The sequence below is a fragment of the Onychostoma macrolepis genome, chromosome 11 (genome assembly GCF_012432095.1).
Source record: "Onychostoma macrolepis isolate SWU-2019 chromosome 11, ASM1243209v1, whole genome shotgun sequence".
Taxonomy (NCBI): Eukaryota; Metazoa; Chordata; class Actinopteri; order Cypriniformes; family Cyprinidae; genus Onychostoma; species Onychostoma macrolepis.
Window position 1 is genome coordinate 12,113,317 of NC_081165.1, and position 22,532 is coordinate 12,135,848.

The following is a 22,532-nucleotide window of genomic DNA, read 5'->3' on the forward strand; positions in this document are numbered from 1 at the left end:
GACATGTTCCACTGAACAGGCTAAATATGTTTTGGAATGCGGAAGCACTGCAACATCCAGCAGGTCAAGATGTTCCTAATGGAGCTGAGAAGTCCTGAGAGACAGTGTGTAATTAAAACACCTCTCCTACGTTAGTCTGCAATGTAGGCCTTATTAAATTAGGTATTAAAAGATTCTCCACATTCAAAAGGTGAAACTGCTTTTAAAAGTATGTGAATTTTATTTTCTTAATGAAATCTTCAAATACCTATAGCTATAACACATGACACTTTGATATAAGGGTATAAGTTTTTTTTTTTTTTTTTTTTTAAAAGGCAAAACTTTCTTATAAAGGTTATACTTTCATATAAAGTACTTTCATATATGTCCTGGAATTAGGATGTATATAAGATATACATACATATATCCTTGTATATATGAAAAAATGAATAAATATAATAAATAATAAATAAAAGATCACCAATTATATACATTAATTATATAATCCATTTTATATATGTTTTAGTTTCAGCAAATATCAATATTAAATATAAAAGATTATTTTAGATTACCTATTTTCTATTAAAATCTTTTCTTTTCCCCAAAATACATTTTTACATACTTTAACATATCGTTTTGCTCCAAAACATACTATTGTAATTACAGATTATATTTTTTAGTTTCAACAAAAATACTACATAATACTTAATAAAATAAATTATTTTATATATTACAAAGTATTATTATATATAGTTTATTCCTAGTATATTATATATACTATGTATACTAGAAAAAGAATATATATATATTCATACAATACTGTCCCGTAAGATTAAATTGTTTTTGGGCGTTCAAAAATCCTATCCCTTTTCTTTAAACCTGCAAACAAAGACTCGCGCGCAATCATTAATTACACTGTAACACATTCCTGTGTAACATATAAAGCATTGCGTAACACTGCGCAACAGTATCAACACAAACTTTCCCCCGATTCCTTCTAATGATAGGTGGGTGTGTCCCCACGCCACTGCCTCGCCGCGATTGGCTGCGCCACCTGTCAATCAGTGGGCGTGTGCGCTCGTGTTTTCACATACTTCTCATTTATACCTCAAGGCTCGAGCATCAAAATAAAGCACTGACACACAAAACGAGGACAATGAGGGGCGCCAGCCGGTCCAAAAACACGCAGAATCTGGATGAGAGGGGTAAGAAGCATGAGGTTATGGCTGTTGTCTGGCGGAAGCAGCTGGTATTGTGAGCGCGAGGAGGAAGAAGTAAACAAGACTCTGTCACGTAGGCGCGTGTGCGTTGGACTCCAGAGTCCACGAGCCATTTATTTGAGCAGTAACATTATATAGGTGGCCTGTTAATAATATACTCGCATAACCTGTGCTTATACGTTGCTGTAAACCATGCGCGTGGTCTAAAAATAAACTAACGTTGAGTTCTGTGTAATGCACTGAATGAATGAAGATAAGCACATAGTGTTTGGGGTGAAGTGCTGCATGCATCGAAATGCATTAGGGTTTTATGTGGTCGATTTTAATTGGGTTGTGAAACGTTTTGTGTCATTTCTCATTAGTGTTTGTGTTGTGCATGTCATTCATGCTGTACAGGAGTGTAGTGGAGTTGAGGTCAAATCATGGCCATGTTTGTTGGATTACTGATATGGAGGTATAGCCTACTGCAGCTTGTCAGGTGCTAAAAATAGGATACTATGACCTAGAGAGAAGACAACAATCGGAGGGATTTTATAATTAAGGTTACCAGCAAATGAGATCTATTATAATGGTCACAGCTGCTGTTGTATTTCTTCAAGATTTGTTTAAATGCCTGGAAAATAAGGAGGTTGGTGTTTAGTAATGGCTAACAATCTGGGCTGGTAATTAAATGGTTGTAGTTTTGTACCCCATAAGTGTCCACTGTGATGAGAATGTCAATTTTATACTATTACTAAAACCAGTATAATTTTATATCAGAGATTTTGAACAATGACAATTTATCAACATGAGACACGATAAGCAGTATTTGTCAGATGTGATTATGATTTGTAGAATGATATCAGCATATTCCACACCCACTTTCCCAGTTTTCTTTGGCCACACCAGATCTGGTTTTCTCTGGATATCTGAATGCTGAGTAATGATTCTGAATTACTAACTGTGATTTGTAGTTTCATAGTAGGTTTGTCTAAATCTAGAATTGGAAGTGAATGTATGATGATTGAGATTTTGTGGTTTACTAGTTCCTCATGAAGAACTGCTCAATCTCACTTGCAAGATTTTATTTTTATTTTTTCATTTAATGAGATTAATCAGAAAGGTTTGGGATTTCAGGAGAAGAAAAAAGGTTGCATCAATGTGTTTTAAGTAGAATACATTTTGCAAATGTGTAATTGCCCTTAATTTAAGATGTGCTTGCTGTAAAAAAAGCAGTCTAACATTGTGTAGCCTCATAACCTAGATTATCTTTTAACCCTACATCAGTGCAGACTGCACACTGATATAAATATACTCTGTTTCTCACAAATCACTGTTATTATGAAGCTCTGCACACAGCTCAAGTCAAATCCTCTACCCACAATCCATAGGGTCCGTAGCCATGAAAATGTCTCTTTCTTGCCATCTAGTGGTTGATGTGTGATATGTGTGTCATGTCTTTGGCTTTATTTTCACTACCAAAATGTACAAAAGAAAAGATTCTGACATTTTTTTAAGCCTAAAAATGTGTATTATTATATCTGGCTGCAATAACATTGTTTTCTTTAAGTGTACTGTTGTAATGTTTAAGTTTAGGTCGGGTCTATGATCTGTTGCACTGCTAATTTTAAAGGTGAACTTTGACCTAATTTGCACTCTTTTGTATTTTGTTACTGTTTTTATTACAAGCATACTCTTTAAATCCAAATGTTATTGTTAAAACAGGTTTTACAAGATAGAACAGTGATTCACAGTAAAATCTGACTATCCAAGTTACAACTTGCCAGCAACCTGCAAATGCCATTGAAAATGTCCAGGATTAGTGTGGCCAGTACTGATTTGTTTGAACCGTTTAATTGTGCATGTAATTTAATTTATAATCTAAGTCTCAAACATGTGTTTAAAATGTATAAAGATTAGAACAGATTCAAAATGAATACTAAAGCGGTCAAATAATACAAAAAGAATAATATAAATGTCCAGTACTACACGGGGACGCTTTAACTCCACAAAACCTTTCTGAAAAACCTGTTGTACACAGGCTTCTACATGTCTTCAGTAGTTCATACTTTTTTAGGAAGTGAAATGCCTTTTATTATACTGTAATTATACAAATAGCCACCTTCACGTTTTGATACACATGTAAAATCTTTAATAGTTTGTATAACAGTATAAAAAGTATTCATACAACCCCTGCTCAGGACAATTTTTTTCGTCTTACTGGAGACATATGTACACTTATAATAGTTTAATAACTTTAATCAAAAACCCTTACAAACAAATGAAAATACACTGGAGATGCAGCAACCTTAAACGACTATGATTAGTTCATCCAGTGATAGCTCTGAGAAAAGTAACCGACACCGTGACAAACAATGACACACACACACACACACACATGCAAAAAAAAAAAAAAAAAAAAATTTTTTTTTTAAAGTTGTCCAAATTAAGTTCTTAGCAATGCATATTACTAATTATATTTACGGTAAGAAATTTACAAAATATTTTCATGGAACATGATCTTTACTTAATATCCTAATGACTTTTGGCATAAAATAAAAATGGATAATTTTGACCCATACAATGTACTTTTGGCTATTGCTACAAATATACCCCAGCGACTTAAAACTGGTTTTGTGGTCCAGGGTCACATATAAGCTTTAAAATTTAGACCAAGTCGCTAAAACACTTATTTTTGGATTATTTTATATGTCCTAATCACCGTATATTTATCTGTGTTGATCAATTACTATGTAAAAATACACCTGGCATTACGGTAAAGTGTAGTAGCTGCGCATTTTCGCCTGCCGTTACGGTAGTGTTGTTCTCTACAGTCTCACGATATTCTCAGCGCTGTCTTTAGTGCGCACTGATGGTTATGGACGCTCGTTCGTAGAGACGATGGAGATAATGAATGTAACAGAGGACAGAACGGAGAAATGCGGTAACAGTTTAACCCGAGAGCTCACACAGAATCCTTTAAAGAAAATATGGGTGCCATCCTCCACTAACGGCTTTCCAGACAGACACATTAGTGAAAGAAAGGGTGAGTATGGATGAAAGGATGAGGATCGGACACTGATGCTGGAGATGCGGGTTAAAGAGGCTTTCTGATGCAATACTTATATATGACCCTGGACCACAAAACAAGCCATAAGAAGCACGGGTATATTTGTAGCAATAGCCAACAATGCATTGTATGGGTCAAAATGATCAATTTTTCTTTTATGTCAAAAATCATTAGGTTATTAGGTAAAATTATGTTCCATGAAGATATTTTGTAAATTTCCTACCGTAAATATATCAACTTAATTTTTGATTAGTAATATGCATTGCTAAGAACTTCATTTGGACAACATTAAAGGCGATTTACTCAATATTTAGATTTTATTTGCACCCTCAGATTCCAGATTTTCAAATAGCTGTGTCTCAGCCAAATATTGTCCTATCCTAACAAACCATACATCAATGGAAAGCTTATTTATTCAATTAATATCAATTCAATTGTATCAATTAAATGCATATTATGACTGGTTTTGTGGTCCAGGGTAACATATGGTGAGACAATTTGACAATGGTTTGAGACTTAAACAATTTTAGAAGCATTTTGTTTGGTTGCATTTAATTGTTTTAATCAAACGTGTCAAACAGACTTTAAGAAAATTTAATAAATTAAATTAATGATTAAAAGTTTTATATATACAGTCATGGCCAAAAATATCGTCTCCCTTGGTAAATATGATCAAAGAAGGTTGTGAAACTTAATCTGCATTGTTAATCCTTTTGATCTTTTATTAAAAGAATTCACAACAATCTAACCTTTCATTGGATAATAAGAATTTAAGAATAAGAATGGGGGGAAATATCATTATGAAATAAATGTTTTTCTCGTTTCTATTAACGGCACCCTTTTATTCAGTACTTTTTGTCTCCATTTGCCAGTTTAACAGCTCTAAATTTTCTCCTATAATGCCTGATGAGGTTAGAGAACACCTGACAAGAGATCAGACACCATTCCTTCATCCAGAATCACTCCAGACCCTTTAGATTCACAGCTCTGTGTTGGTGCTTCTTCCCTTCAGTTCACCACTCATTTTCTATAGGGTTCAGGTCAGAGGACTGGAATGGCCAGCAGAAGCTTGGTTTTGTGCTCAGTGACCCATTTTTGTGTTGATCTTGAGGTTTGTGTTTGAATTATTGTCCGGTTGGAAGATCCAAACATGGCCCATTATAAGATTTCTAACAGAGTCAGTCACTTATTGATTTTTTTATCTGTTGGTATTTGATAGAATCCATGATGCCGTGTGTCTAAACAAGATGTCCAGGACCTCCAGCAGAAATATAGGCCCACAACATCAGAAATACAGCAGTATATTTCATTGTACACATGGGGTACTTTTTATCCCTGTGTTCACCAAACCCATCTTGAGTGTTTGCTGCTAAAAAGCTAATTTTTTAGTTTCATCTGACCATAGAAGCCAGTCCCATTTGAAGTTCCAGTCGTGTCTGATAACTGAATATGCTGGAGTTTGTTTTTGGATGAGCGAGGAGAATTTTTCTTGAAACCCTACCAAACAACATGTGGTGATGTAGGGGCTGTTTGACAATTCTTTTAAAGGTTTTCTGACCCCGAGACTCAACTATTTTCTGCAATTCTTCAGCTGTGATCATTGGAGAGTCTTTGGCCACTCAAACTATCCTCTTCACTTTGCTTTAAGACAAAATAGACTCACAGCCTCTTCCAGGCAGATTTGCAACATTTTCTGTCGATTGGAAATTTTTAATTATTGTTCTGATGGTGGAAATGGGAATTTTCACTGCTCTAGCTCTTTTCTTAAAGCCACTTCACTAATTTGTAAAGTTCAGTTATCTTTTGCTGCACATCAGAAATATATTATTTTTCTCATTGTGATGGATGAATAAGGAAATTTGGGCTTTGTTTTCCCTCCTATTTACAGTATCTCACAGAAGTGAGTACACCCCTCACATTTTTGTAAATATTTTATTATATCTTTTCATGTGACAACACTGAAGAAATGACACTTTGCTACAATGTAAAGTAGTGAGTGTACAGCTTGTATAACAGTGTAAATTTGCTGTCCCCTCAAAATAACTCAACACACAGCCATTAATGTCTAAACCGCTGGCCACAAAAGTGAGTACACCCCTAAGTGAACATGTCCAAATTGGGCCCAATTAGCCATTTTCTCTCCCCGGTGTCATGTGACTCGTTAGTGTTACAAGGTCTCGGGTGTGAATGGGGAGCAGGTGTGTTAAATTTGGTGTTATCGCTCTCACTCTCTCATACTGGTCACTGGAAGTTCAACATGGCACCTCATGGCAAAGAACTCTCTGAGGATCTGAAAAAAAGAATTGTTGCTCTACATAAAGATGGCGTAGGCTATAAGAAGATTGCCAAGACCCTGAAACTGAGCTTCAGCACGGTGGCCAAGACCATACAGCGTTTTCAGGTTCCACTCAGAACAGGCCTCGCCATGGTCGACCAAAGAAGTTGAGTGCACGTGCTCAGCGTCATATCCAGAGGTTGTGTTTGGGAAATAGACGTATGAGTGCTGCCAGCATTGCTGCAGAGGTTGAAGGGGTGGGGGGTCAGCCTGTCAGTGCTCAGACAATACGCCGCACACTGCATCAAATTGGTCTGCATGGCTGCCATCCCAGAAGGAAGCCTCTTCTAAAGACGATGCACAAGAAAGCCCGCAAACAGTTTGCTGAAGACAAGCAGACTAAGGACATGGATTACTGGAACCATGTCCTGTGGTCTGATGAGACCAAGATAAACTTATTTGGTTCAGATGGTGTCAAGCGTGTGTGGCGGCAACCAGGTGAGGAGTACAAAGACAAGTGTGTCTTGCCTACAGTCAAGCATGGTGGTGGGAGTGTCATGGTCTGGGGCTGCATGAGTGCTGCCGGCACTGGGAGCTACAGTTCATTGAGGGAACCATGAATGTCAACATGTACTGTGACATACTGAAGCAGAGCATGATCCCCTCCCTTCTATTCCAACATGATAGCGACCCCAAACACACCTCCAAGACGACCATTGCTTTGCTAAAGAAGCTGAGGATAAAGGTGATGGACTGGCCAAGCATGTCTCCAGACCAAAACCCTATTGAGCATCTGTGGGGCATCCTCAAACGGAAGGTGGAGGAGCACAAGGTCTCTAACATCCACCAGCTCCGTGATGTCGTCATGGAGGAGTGGAAGAGGACTCCAGTGGCAACCTGTGAAGCTCTGGTGAACTCCAAGCCCAAGAGGGTTAAGGCAGTGCTGGAAAATAATGGTGGCCACACAAACAATTGACACTCTGGATTTTTTTGAATTTTTAAAATAAAAGATCAAAAGGGTTAACAATGCACATTAATTTTCACAGTTACCAAGGGTGCCGATATTTTTGGCCATGATTATATATATTTGTATATAACATTCAGTAATAACAATTTAAATTGCGCACTAGTAAATACATATTCAAATAAACTATAAATATAGTATAATATCAATAATGATATTAATAATATAAAAATATATACATTTTTTACAGTGCTATCATTGCATATATATTAAGTGTTCCCACAGTTGTTGAAAACCTGTAAATGTAAAAGAATTTAAAAATTGTTTTCTAGGCCAGTGAAAGTTATGTAAATTAATAAGGTTCATCTCTACATGATCAGTTATGCTGTCATCTAAAATATTTCAACAACTAAATATTGCTTTCGTAAAATTGCTCTGTTCTTGATTTGTTAAAGAAAGGTTTCACCTCTAAAAAGCTAACTAATTTAAATATTTGTGTACTTTTGTAAAAATAGTAAAAATCACTTCCAAGTGTAAAGAGCAGAAACAACATATCATTTTCACCCATTTTAAATTGCAGGACTATGTGGACACTATGATAATATGCAGTTTGATGAGGAGATACCGAAATGACTTATGCTCTACAATGACAACTCCCAGATTTATTAAAGCAATAAAAAGGTCACCTTAACTGCACATAGATTAAAACATTTCCGTTCTTTACACCATATGGTATGACGATCGACAGTTCACCTGCAGTATATTATTGTTACACATCTCTGCTAAGTTTTTTATGAGCTGCTGTTTTATTTTTGTCTTTTAGTATGCATGACCAACTGCCCCACACTTATAGTAACCGTTGGTCTACCAGCCAGAGGAAAGACCTACATCTCCAAGAAACTGACACGCTACCTCAACTGGATTGATGTTCCAACAAAAGGTAAAATGCATATTTGTGACTTGAAATTCTGGCCATGACTTTGTTATTCCAGATGTTTCGCTCATCCAGAAATTGGTTTGTCTTGCTGTTTCACATCCACAGAGTTTAACGTTGGGCAGTACAGACGTGAATGTGTGAAGATCTACAAATCCTTTGAGTTCTTTCGGCCAGACAATGAAGAGGGACTTAAAATCAGGAAGTAAGACACTATTATCAGCAGCAACCATTCAAAATGTGAAATGAAACTGCTGTTTTAAAAAAAATAAAAATAAATGCTAAGAATGCTTAGAAGCTCATGTGATTCCTTGCCTCTTCTAGGCAGTGTGCATTGGCAGCTCTCAATGATGTACGCAGTTCCTCACAGACGAAGGCGGCCAGGTGGCGGTAAGGAAAACATCATTTAAACACAAATTGTATAGAATATAGAATGTCATATAGGTACAAATACTATGCTCAAGTACTTCAGTTGTAATGGAACAGTTCCTTTTTGTATGCATTTTCCCATTTTGCTTTACAATCTTTAGGTTTTTGATGCCACAAACACAACGAGAGAAAGGAGAGAGACGATCATTAGATTTGCAGAGCAGAATGGTTTCAAGGTGCTGGATTTTGGGATCTTTGATCTAAGCTGGTTTTCTCATGTGTTCAGTCTTTTAAAACAACTCTTTTCACACCCCTCAGGTTTTCTTTGTGGAATCTGTGTGTGAAGACCCGGATGTTATTGCCGAGAACATTGTGGTAAGTTTCAGAACTGCAGAACATCTTCAATGTCTTTCTCACTTTGTTTTTGGTCTAAATTTGTGGTCTTGGTGTTCAGCAAGTGAAGTTGGGCAGTCCAGACTACACACACTGTAACACAGAAGAGGCTGTCGCAGACTTTATGAAGAGGATAAAATGTTATGAGAACTCTTATCAGCCCCTGGATGAAGAACTGGACAGGTAAATGGTAAATTTCAGTGCTGCTGGATCCAATCTATGAATCTATGAATTTCACAGTGTTTTTTGTTGTGTTCAGGGACCTTTCGTTTATTAAGATCATTGATGTGGGGCGGCGGTACCTGGTGAACCGGGTCCAGGACCACATACAGAGCCGAATAGTTTACTACCTCATGAATATCCACATCACGCCCCGCTCCATCTACTTGTGCCGGCATGGAGAGAGTGATCTGAACATCAAAGGTCGTATCGGTGGAGATTCAGGGCTCTCGGCTAGGGGAAAGGAGGTAAGCTGTATAGGCATTGACTGATCATTTTTAGTGAAACTAACAAGCACAAAAATGGCTTGAAATATCAGGTAAATAATGAAATTAGGACAGAAAAATATTGTATCGTAATATTTACAACTGAGTCAGTGAGATTTAATTTTTTTTATTGCTTTTCAGCAAGGACTTATTAAATGAATCAAAAATGACAGTAAAAACATTGTTAGAAAAGATTTTTTGTTAAATAAATGCTGTTCTTTTAAACTTTGTCCATCAAAGGATTCTGGAAAAAATATCACAGAAATAAATTCTATTCCAATAGAAAACAGATATTTTAAAATGTAATAATATTTCACAATATTACTGTTTTTAGTATATCTTTATTAAATATATGCAGCATTGGTGAGCATAAGAGAAAAATATATTTTATATATTAGCCTTAATCCTTTTTATAGTAGTGTAGAAAAATGGGCATAATGTAGATATTATAATAATTTAATCTTCTCAAATACCCTTGGTCCAGAAATGAATAATGAATTCTAAATGAATGATTGATTTTAGTTTATATATATTTTTCCCAGTTATTGGCCATAATTGCAAACGATTATCTGCTTATTATTATCGGTACCACCTTAAATTTTAAGTTGTATCATTGAAAAGTGACTTGAGCAAAAAGTCCTGCTTCTCTGGTTTTTAATTAGATCAGGTGTCAAAGAATATATGTTTCTTTTGTGTTAGTTAATAATTTAAACCTCTGTTTTTTTCACTTTCCTTCTCAGTTTGCTAAAGCTTTGGGCCAGTTTATCCAGTCGCAGAATATCCATGATTTGAAGGTGTGGACGAGTCAGATGAAGAGGACCATACAGACGGCAGAAGCTGTGGGTGTGCCATACGAACAGTGGAAAGCTCTCAATGAGATCGATGCCGTAAGTGTCTTATTTCTGAACATTAAACAAGCTTCGTCTTTATTTAAGGGATGTTGTGTTACTTGACTCTTCAATCTGTGTGTGTTTAGGGCGTTTGTGAGGAGCTCATGTATGAGGAGATCCAGCAGAAATATCCACTGGAGTTTGCATTACGAGACCAGGACAAATATCGTTATCGCTATCCCAAAGGAGAGGTCAGTTCAATCAGTTGTATTTCATTTTAATTGCTATCAGAAGGGTTAATGGCCTTACACATGATAGCAAGATGTTTTTCAGCATATTTTTTTCATGTAGTGTTTGTATTGTTCTTTTATGTCCCTTTGGCAACAAACAGCTTTTACATACACTTTAGCACATTAAACAACCATCAAATAAACGTTGCTGGTTGCTAGGCTCTCTGTTAGCCAATATCCTCAGGATTACTCACCAGCTAAATACTCCAAAATGGAGTAAACAAGTCTGTTTTTTAGGCTGCATTGACATTGTTCCAAAAAGGCCTAATTGACGTTATTTCACTTGTTTTTGCGAGCTGTTATTACTCTGACCGAGCACATCACACACCATTACCCTCAGCCCGCACATACACACTTCCATTTGCTCTTCTCATCTGTCAGGTTGTGAGAGTGTCTGTTCTTTAGAGCAAGCAGTTCTCATTTAGATCAATATCTCAAACCTGTTTACTCGGAGAGCATTAAAGGACCATAATGTTCTCACTATATTAGATAAAGACTGAGTGCAAGGTCCTTGCGACCTGTTTGTATGCATGTTTTTTCAGTACTGTACATAAGGGTGTGTGTTTTAGGACTGGGCATCATTCTAATATCTGTTTTGATTCAGTATCAGTTCAGTTAGGAACATTTCAGCTGCTTGTCAGTTTTAGTTATGAGAAAGGTGGTTGCACTTTATTTTACAGCATGTGTACATTCAGTGTACTTGCCTAAGAAAGTACTGGGTAAGACATGGGTTAAGTTTAGGTTTGGGCGTAGGTTAAGGGTTAGTAATTAGTTATTAACCAGTTATTGTAATTACCATAAGTACATAGTATACACGTGGAACAGGACTGTAAAATTAAGTGCTACCAGAAATATGATTTGGACTATTGGGAAAATTTCAACTGTGCTTTATCAAAACAGTGATGTTTAATAGTAGGCCTCAAACCATTAAAAATATAAATAGCTTTTTTATATAATGTTCAATATTTAGTGAAAATCATCTCATGTCCGTTGAAAAAAATGCATAGATTAATAGAAAGATTGATATTTGGATTTTAAGAATCTTGTACCAGATTGTGTAAAATTGTAGGTAACAATATATCCTTATATAACAGATATATAGCAAACACACACACATATTTAATACTTTTATTTTTACATTTTTTCATCTTAATTTTAGTTCAAGATTTTCTATTTATCTTAATTTTAGTAATTTAGTACTTCAGCTTTATTTTGCATTTATTTTATTTCAGTTAGTTGCCAAGGCAACATTTTTTATTTCTGTTTCAATTTTATTCTCTGTGTTTCTATTTTATAATTATATATTATGTGTAATAATTGTATATTTTCACTATTTTAATCATGCATTTCACTTCAAGAGTTCTGTTGTGTGACAAATGAACTTTTAAAAGTACAAATATTCAGTGTAGTATCACCTGACGTTTCATGGCAGCTGCTGATTTTATCCAGCCCCTTTTGTGATCTGATCATTATATAGCAAATGGAACAGTGTTGTAATCCAGTACTCTCCTCACAGTCTTATGAAGACTTGGTCCAGCGGCTGGAACCGGTGATCATGGAGTTAGAGCGGCAGGAGAACGTTCTGGTCATCTGTCATCAAGCCGTCATGAGATGCCTGCTGGCCTACTTTCTGGACAAGACTGCAGGTAATAACCACCAAGACACCACCCATGAAGATCTCGCCTCTTTTTAAATCACAGTTTACTTGCACTGAGGTACACTGATGATTAATGTATTTGAAATCTAATCTAAAGTCTACTTGTTTGGTGTGTTTTTTTTAATTTCCTGCAGAGGAACTGCCTTACCTGAAATGCCCTCTACACGCAGTACTGAAGTTAACACCTGTGGCCTATGGTAAGACACCCTTTCTTAACTAACCTTGACATTATTCTTTAAATAACGCTATTCTGGTCTTGATTGTGAATCATTCTGGGTCTTCAGGTTGTAAGGTGGAGTCAGTCTGTTTGAACGTGGATGCTGTGAATACACACAGAGACAGACCATCGGTAAGACTCACAAACACACAGTCACTGAGCATGTCAGTCAGTTCGGTGGTTAAAAAGCCTCTCCGCCTGTTTTCGCTTAATGGAAAGTGTGCAGTCAGTCTGTAGTTATGCTTGAGAGCTCTTCTGTATAATAAAGTGATTAAGCTTTGTGGTCTCCTGAGCCTCAGCTGTCACATGAAAGATGTGGTGTTGGACTACCTACTAGCATTATTAGGATGTACTGTAGCGTGTCAGTTTACAATTCACGTTTTTGGGGGGGTTCACATCTTTTCGCTATACAGATGCTTTTTAATTTTTCTTACCCCTCTCCAGTGCTGGGTTATTTTATTATTACTGCGATACTATTTAGGTTTTATTAATAGTTTGAAATATATATATTTCAAATTGTTAATAAAACCTAAATAGTATCGCAGTAATAAAAATAAAGGGGAGAAATAAATAAATAAATAAATATACACAGTGGGGCAAAAAAGTATTTAGTCAGCCACCAATTGTGCAAGTTCTCCCACTTAAAAAGATGAGAGAGGCCTGTAATTTTCATCATAGGTATACCTCAACTATGAGAGACAAAATGAGAAAAAAAAATCCAGAAAATCACATTGTAGGATTTTTAAAGAATTAATTGGTAAATTCCTCGATAAAATAAGTATTTGGTCACCTACAAACAAGCAAGATTTCTGGCTCTCACAGACCTGTAACTTCTTCTTTAAGAGGCTCCTCTGTCCTCCACTCGTTACCTGTATTAATGGCATCTGTTTGAACTCGTTATCAGTATAAAAGACACCTGTCCACAACCTCAAACAGTCCAACTCCAAACTCCACCATGGCCAAGACCAAAGAGCTGTCAAAGGACACCAGAAACAAAATTGTAGACCTGCACCAGGCTGGGAAGACTGAATCTGCAATAGGTAAGCAGCTTGGTGTGAAGAAATCAACTGTGGGAGCAATTATTAGAAAATGGAAGACATACAAGACCACTGATAATCTCCCTCGATCTGGGGCTCCACGCAAGATCTCACCCCGTGGGGTCAAAATGATCACAAGACCTGTGAGCAAAAATCCCAGAACCACACGGGGGGACCTAGTGAATGACCTGCAGAGAGCTGGGACCAAAGTAACAAAGGCTACCATCAGTAACACACTGCCGCCAGGGACTCAAATCCTGCAGTGCCAGGCGTGTCCCCTGCTTAAGCCAGTACATGTCCGGCCCGTCTGAAGTTTGCTAGAGAGCATTTGGATGATCCAGAAGAGGATTGGGAGAATGTCATATGGTCAGATGAAACCAAAATAGAACTTTTTGGTAAAAACTCAACTTGTCGTGTTTGGACATACCTACTGTGAAGCATGGGGGTGGAAACATCATGCTTTGGGGCTGTTTTTCTGCAAAGGGAGCAGGACGACTGATCCGTGTAAACGAAAGAATGAATGGGGCCATGTATCGTGAGATTTTGAGTGAAAACCTCCTTCCATCAGCAAGGGCATTGAAGATGAAACGTGGCTGGGTCTTTCAGCATGACAATGATCCCAAACACACCGCCTGGCAACGAAGGAGTGGCTTCGTAAGAAGCATTTCAAGGTCCTGGAGTGGCCCAGCCAGTCTCCAGATCTCAACCCCATCGAAAATCTTTGGAGTCCGTGTTGCCCAGCGACAGCCCCAAAACATTACTGCTCTAGAGGAGATCTGCATGGAGGAATGGGCCAAAATACCAGCAACAGTGTGTGAAGACTTACAGAAAACGTTTGACCTCTGTCATTGCCAACAAAGGGTATATAACAAAGTATTGAGATGAAATGTTGTTATTGACCAAATACTTATTTTCCACCATAATTTGCAAATAAATTTTTAAAAATCCTACAATGTGATTTTCTGGATTTTTTTTCTCATTTTGTCTCTCATAGTTGAGGTATACCTATGATGAAAATTACAGGCCTCTCTCATCTTTTTAAGTGGGAGAACTTGCACAATTGGTGGCTGACTAAATACTTTTTTGCCCCACTGTAAATATATAAAAAGTCTGGATTACAAAATCAGATTAAAAAAATTTATTATAGATTATATTATGTTTCCGTATATGTGTGAATACGTTTCATTATTCACACAATAATAATTCATATTTTTTTATTTCCCCTAAATAATCTTTTTTTAATAAAATGTTTTCTTCTACATTTTTATGATTTAAGAATTATTAGCATTATTATGTTACAAACTCTGCAGTTTCTTCACAAACCACATTTTGGGAAAGCCTGATGTGTTGTATGTTTAAAATGCACTTCATGTTATTGGTAAGGAAAAATTGAATATATTTTCTTTCTTTTTGTATTATTATATCAATCTAGTACAAGATTATCCTATTCAAATTGACATCATAAACAAGTTAGGTCAAAAGTAATCTAAAAGTAGTCTGATTATATTCTGTAAAATGTGTAATGTAATAGTTGATTATGTTTCTAATTCCAATTTTCATCTTGTAATTTTATACTTATACAATCTATGAATAATCTACCCAGCACTGGTCCTGTTTATGATGTGAGTTATAAGCAAAAGCTCATTGGGCAACACTTTATTTTAAGGTGCCCTTGTTATACCTTACATGTACTGACTATTATAATAACAATAAATTCTGCATAATTACATGCAAGTAACCCTAAACCAAACCCTAATCCTAACCCTAACCATATAGTAGGTACTGTACATGTAAGTAATTAATATTACTCAATACTTAAATGTACAAGGACACCTTAAAATAAAGTGTAATTGTTTCGGTCTTGTTGTCATCTTGATACGTGTGTGAACCGATGCAAGTTTTTCACGGTTCTGTTACTTCGTCGTCACTTACTTGCCTCATCTATTAATGTGTGACGTCATTCCCTGTGTTTGCTTCAAACAGAACGTAGATGTGTCACGGCTGCCGGAAGAGGCTTTGTTAACAGTGCCAGATCATCACTGACAGTTCCCCGTTCCTCTCTTTCCCATTCCCCTTTCTTAGAAATGTAGACATTCTTACATTGATAAATGCATCTACTGTGTTTCCTAAAATCAGGGGAAATTTTTTACAGCCCAGTGAATGCATTTTAAATTACAACTCCGAAGTGAAGAACTCTGAATATGTATGGAATTAACTTTTTTTTATAATGAACTAATTCACTATGTGTTCCTGTGTTCATTGACGACGTGCCAATGCTAAATTGCACTTTATTATAAATGCACACTGATGTTTATCAGTTCCTGCTGCACATGAATGTAACTGCTCCTATGAAAACACCAGTCACTCCAGTAGCATGTGATATTTATTTATGGTGCACAAATTAATGCATATTAATTTGCATATATATATATATATGATAGGGTTTTGGCTGGTTAATTTGACATTATTTCTTAAATGTAGTGATTCATCACTTCATAGAATGTGTAGCATGTATATAACGGTGGTGAAATTTTGAAGCAGAACCTTATCTTGGAAAGAAATTTTAGGTAATTTTAGATTTTTTTTATGCACCAATTTATAGTAAACTTTTCAGTTTTTTTTTTTAACACTAAGGAATGTTATGATGTATAACTCTCTTCTTCCGGTAACTGAGGAGGAGGAGAAATCTCTACTGTAATGCCTATTTGCGATGCTAATAAAATGTATTTGAATAGTGAAATCCTGTCTCTCTTTACATTCACCCACAATGCTGTTTGAACAAAGACAGAACAGCTTGTAAAACATAACTGCAAAATTTGCAAACCATAAATGATGTTACATGAATATAACAGAAAAACAAGATGATATTACAGCGAGAAAGGGCAATAATGTGATTTATGTCAATGGACTTTGACCTGAAGTCAAAGGTCAGTATCAGGATAGAGATATTGAGCTAATCATATCAGATTTTTAAAATCATATCACCTCACCTTTGATGCCATGACCTTTGACCTCCATGCTTATTTATTGTTTTACACGTGTGTGTGTGTGTGTGTGTGTGTGTATGCTGTTTGAAACAAGTTTACCAGTACCAGTTCAAAAAATTTTTTTTAAAAAGGAAGCAGAAATTAGGTTATATTTTAAGATCACAGGTTGTTTTTGAAGAAAAACAAAACAAAACACAGCAATATAATAGTTTTCTGTTCATTTTCTGTTCTTTTCCTAGAATGTTAATGTACACCGCACTGCCGAGGACGCCCTACAGACTGTCCCGCCTCACCTCTGACCTACGATCTCTCTTCACTACACCAGTGTCTCTCATCCGAGCCTGGGTTTACCGTTACAAAAGTTCAACCCTGCCTTCAGACAGACCCTCGGTCAAGTTCTGGTCTGTCATGTTAACTGGTTAATTAGTTGCTGTGAGATTTCTACTGGTTGTATATAGTATATGGTTTCTCACTCCGTGTTTTGAAAGAGCCATAATGTGTTTACATGGCATGAGATACACGTAGCCTGGAAGATTTTGTTTGCACTTGCGGGGTTTGGGAAATATGTGTTTTGGATGGATGTTACTATGGCTCTTATATGTGTATGTAATAGATTTTTATCATTTATACCTATGGCATCTGCAGGTATGTTATTTTGCTGCTCCTCCAATAGTGCTCTCGTTTTGTCAATTCTTAAAGGTAATCTCTCTGTTATTTTGAGGGATGGATGACAAAATTTGTGTTTGTGTGAGTGTGTACATACAGATCAGAGAAAACACTCATTGTGTCAAAAACTGTATTTACTTCATCTCCCTCTAATGATAGGAGTGACTTTATTTATCTTTGTTTTTTAAGTTTAGATATAAATATCGACCTGACATTTAAATTCAAACACTGACCATTGATTCAAGTGCTAGTTATTTTAAATCAACACTGACAGATATTCAGGCAGGTATTTTTATATCATGTAAAGTTTAACTGTGCAGCATATTGTGACTTTCCAACAGTGATTTTAACTGCATGTTTCTGAGAAAATGAAGCGCCTGTGAGAGAAACATTAAGCTGTTTGTTACATTAACAAATTTGGGAACAAGATAAAAGTCTCGGTATTTGTATTATGATATCCTCTGCAATCAATTTCCATTTCCATGTAAAGGTTAGAATGGATTATAAGACTCTTCATAAGTTTATATGGGTCTGTCCAATGTTATCTGTGATGTTCAGTAAAACATGACTGAATTGTTGCCTCAAACCATGTCCAAAGAGTGTGTTGTGATATATACTGTGCATTTGAAACAGATCTTGACTATTTAAATGAAATTTTCTGGAGTATGACTAGTAGTATTGTTATGACCATTTTGGTGCCAGTATCACACTAAATAAATAAAGATATGTTTTGATGTAGTAGTGCATCCATAGTAAATAGTCACAGATTTTAATTCATTGAATAGACTGTCTGTGTAACCAAATCATTTTCATACACCATGTTGACATAAAGAGAGAAATATCCTACAGTTACAACTGCATCATTGGTAAATAATATATTTGATGTCAAATTACCTTGATTTTTTGGAACTGTTGAAAATACAATCCGTGTTTGAATTGTATCTCCTCCTTGAATAAACCTTTTGTGGAGATTTTAGCTGTATGTTGTAATATTTGGTGTGGCACTTATACAGTAACAGCACCGTGATTTTAATGAAGGTTTTGAATGATTCGGATTTATTTATTTATTTTTGCTATATATATTCCATCTCAAAAGATATTTTTAGCCTAATCCAATTCACAATTAATAAAAAACAACAACAACATTGCTTTCTTCGAAATTAGCCGAAAATAAACACTGAGCGTTTAATTGTGTATTAAAAGGAAAACCTGGAATGGATCTGAAGAGAAGTAATGGAGCGCTTTGACCGGGGAAGAGGAATCTCTGTCGCTCCGCTCCACTCATATTCAGGCTCGATGCTATGGCTTTTTTTGAAAATGAGAAAACCCATTTAGCCCGAAACAGTGCTGTGATACTGAATATAATAGAGCGTAAGGTCGCGTGTCCACCAAAGCGTTTTTCCCGAGGCTGGCGTATTTTTTTCAGTTTATCCAAATGGGAGCGCCGCGTTTTTTAAAACGTCTTTTTCACGCTGAGCGTTCGGGCGTTTTTTTCTCGAAGCCGAGATGTTCAACTTTGGATAAAACGCTGCGCTCATCACTGTCACTTTTCAGTCAGCTAACCAATCACTGTGGAGGAGGGGCGGGACTACCGACTCTGTACTACGGCTGAACAACAATTAAGTTTTTTTTTTTTTTTAACATTGCTTGTCTCCGAGTATTTATTCCTTTACTAGATCGAACTGCCGGACTACGATAATATTGTTATGAAATTTGGAGAACATTTCATTCGCGATGCGTCTGCCATTACTTCAGCGGATATTCCGTATCATAGCAACCACAGCGTCTCAACGGATAGAAACGCTGCGCTCTCAAGCGCTCACAGCTGAGCGTTTTCAGCTGGCAAAAAACACTTTGGTGGACACGCGGCCTAATGACAAAATCAAAGTTGATATTGCTTAATTGTTTCCATATAGGCTAGTTATAAATATTTAGGCACAATTTTTCCAACAATGTGTTATCCTTTATACTTCTAGTAATTATGGGGAAAATCCTCTCATTCCTCACATACTCACAAAGTCACATTAAAACACCACGGCACCTGAAAGAGGCAAAATGCAGTTCTATTAAATATTTGGGCAGCGTTACTGATAAAGTACCACAAGATGGCGCTGTTGCCTGGGAAAGTCGGTGTGTGTGTGTCTAAAGTGAAAATAGTTATTGTTTTACAAAATGTCTGATTGTTATTTTGCTGTTTTTAAGAAATGCCGTTTCACATTTAAGTCTAAAAATTCATAAATCTACAATATATTTATTCAGAAGAGGTGCTGAAATGGTTTGAAAAACTCAAAACAATCATTTGCATAGATTCTTATTTGACTAAACCAGCAAACTAATGAATTGCTTTGAGAGGATTTACACCCAAGATAAATATATGGGTGTCTTTCTGGTCGAGTTGTTGACTGCTAGCAGGACAAAAACAAGTCATCCTCTTCATGAAGTGCCAAATGGTTTTGGCTCTGTGTTGAGCGGAAATATCCGTCCTCTCGCGGAGTGATGCATTCCTGTCATTTCTCAGTGACTCAGATGCTGGGCTGCACTGCACTTCCTGTAAGCTGCTGTATGACCGCATGTTTTCTTATTAAAACTGGTGTCATAAGACATGTGTCCGCAGTAAATGACTCTTTTGGCCTCATGGTGTGTGTTTGTTTTGGTGTGTTTGAGATTTAGGAAGAGGGCCACAGTGCTAGAGAAAAACAGGGTAAAATTTTTTAAAAGCAAACAAATAATTAAAAAGATTCAAATAAATGAATGGATAAAATGAATAAATAATAAAAATGTATTCAAATAAATAATAAAAAAAAGAAAGAAAGAACAAGGGAGTGCTACGTGATCACTGGAAATATTTAAAATGTACAAATAAATGATAACAATCTGATTAAAATAAATGAACAATAAAAATACTGAATAAAAAAAATACACGAAACTAAAATTGAGGGTGAGTGAAAATGTTTAAAGAGAAAACAGTATAAAATAAATAAATAAGATTCAAGGAAATACATAATAAAAATACAAATAAATAAATGATACATTTAACACTACTATAGTAAGTGTAAAAAAATCCAAAGATTAATATTACAATTACTTTTCAGAGTATAAAAATATGTTAAAATATTATATTTGCGGGTCTGCAGTATCTAAAAAGTGAATAACCCCTGGCTTATGTATTATTATTATTATTATTATCATCATCTTTTAAACATTAATACAGTCTTAATCTTTTAGGCACGGTTAATGAATTTGATCTACTTTGTATTTTTGTCATATAAAGTAGAAATGACATATGCTTTGTTATTAGGATACATTTCAAAGCAGTACCTTTTTCATAATTGTTGTGATATTTCTGTTCGTTGTGTTCTGATGGTGAAACACAGGAAGGAGATGGGCGTTCTTCTTCCTGAAATCAATAAGCATCTCCGCAATTGTTTGTGTTTTTAGCTCCAAGTCGTCGACTGCACACACAAACCTATTTCCTCTCCATGTGGACTGTTAACAGAACGAGAGAGAATGCACATTTCCCATTGGTTAGGAAATCATGTATCTCATAGATGAGGGCTGATGCAAGGATTCAGAACTAAAAGCAACAAATACACTACCATTCAAAAGGTCCCTATAATAAAAGACCAAGACACATAGTTGTCTCTTTATATTAAGTTTGAATAGAAATTATTTTAACAATAAAAATTGATGCACTCCAGCTTTAACTGTTGTGAAAGAAATGACACAACAGTGATCAGGAAGAAAAGCACTTTTATTATAATCAGAGCATCTGTTCATCTCAGCTGATGCCACTGGAATTCCCAGCTTTACTGTACCCTGTTCCAGCTGTCACTTATCCCCGCAGGGCCTCGGCCATGAAAACACAGGACACAAGTTTGTCAGTTGACTTCGCCCTGTACAAGGCATCCCACTCATTTCAGCGTGGCTGCAGTCCCACAAACTTATGGGTGGGGTGAGCAAACAGCAGAGCACTTAAGAATGTCATTATTTGAAGTGAGAAACCATGCTGTGTTCTCCTAAAACAAATCACTGGAGTGAAGGATGGCTTGTAAGAGCTCATTTGAGTCATGACTAGATTTGCATATTAAATGCTAAACTGTACGTATAGTTGTAAAATAAAATAGTAGTTGCCTATAAAAGATTGGATTTGGGTTCTGCATTTCTGCATAAATGAAATGCCACACATCATAGCGCTGTCTTTAAAGTTTTAAAATCTATATGGTTAAAAGGATACAAAAGAAAAATTACATTATGAAATGAATATCTTATGATTGAAATATCTCTGAAGTATATTCCCATTCATATTTGCATTTTTATCACTCCAGGGTATTATTATTATTATATGGAATAAAAAAAAAAAGGAAAAAAATAAATTAAAATAAAATAAATAAATAAATATATATATTAACATAATTCCATATAATAATAATAATAATTATTATTATTATTATTATTATACTATTGGCAAGTTTTTCAATCAAAATAATTCCAAAAAGAATTTTTTATTATTATTACTATATATATAATATAATATAATAAAATTATATATATATATATATATATATATATATATATATTTGTAATATATGATTTAGGTAAGCAACATTAAACGACCAAGATGTTTCCCCGAATATCATCAGGATTGCAATGTGACACTGATTTTATACAATAGTAGATCAATAAACAATTAGTTACAATTAAGTGATTTACATTTTAGACACAATATCGACTGTTTCTGCTCAATTTCGCTGATGAAAATTGTTCCAATCAAAGCCACAGCAGAACTGTTGTGTCTCCGAGCAACACAGCGGTGTTTCAGTGTTTTAGTGAATGAATCCACGTTTTTGAACGAAACAAGTCAATGATTCCCATTCGCAATGTAACCCATTCATATAGAGTCACTTGCCTCATTTCTGAATGAATCAGCCGTTTAAATTAATCAGTTGAATGACTGACTAAATGACTCACTCATTAAAATAGTCTTTTGCCGCCACCTACTGGTGGTTTGGTTTCATTGGCTGTTTAAAAGTATCGTTGCATTTTTGCAACATTTCTTATTTGTATGTTCAAAAATAGTTTAAAACATTATTCTTATAAATGCTTCTGTTTCCACTGTAGTGGAAAGGTGGATTTTGAATTCATTTGAATGGTAACAACTCTACAGTTTCTTATTATTTTAA

The 22,532-nt window shown here is 35.7% G+C and overlaps 1 protein-coding gene across 1 annotated transcript; it reads left to right on the plus strand.

The window, feature by feature from the left end:
* The first annotated feature begins 3,623 nt into the window (after positions 1-3,623).
* Positions 3,624-18,328, plus strand: pfkfb4a (6-phosphofructo-2-kinase/fructose-2,6-biphosphatase 4a). The gene is given in 15 exon segments (XM_058791871.1): positions 3,624-4,224; positions 8,311-8,427; positions 8,530-8,626; positions 8,746-8,777; positions 8,780-8,811; positions 8,952-9,026; positions 9,109-9,165; positions 9,245-9,366; positions 9,443-9,650; positions 10,409-10,555; positions 10,645-10,749; positions 12,305-12,434; positions 12,580-12,642; positions 12,730-12,794; positions 16,926-18,328. Coding segments are annotated over 15 exon segments (1,455 nt in total). The 5' UTR covers positions 3,624-4,079; the 3' UTR covers positions 16,986-18,328.
* Positions 18,329-22,532: the final 4,204 nt, after the last annotated feature.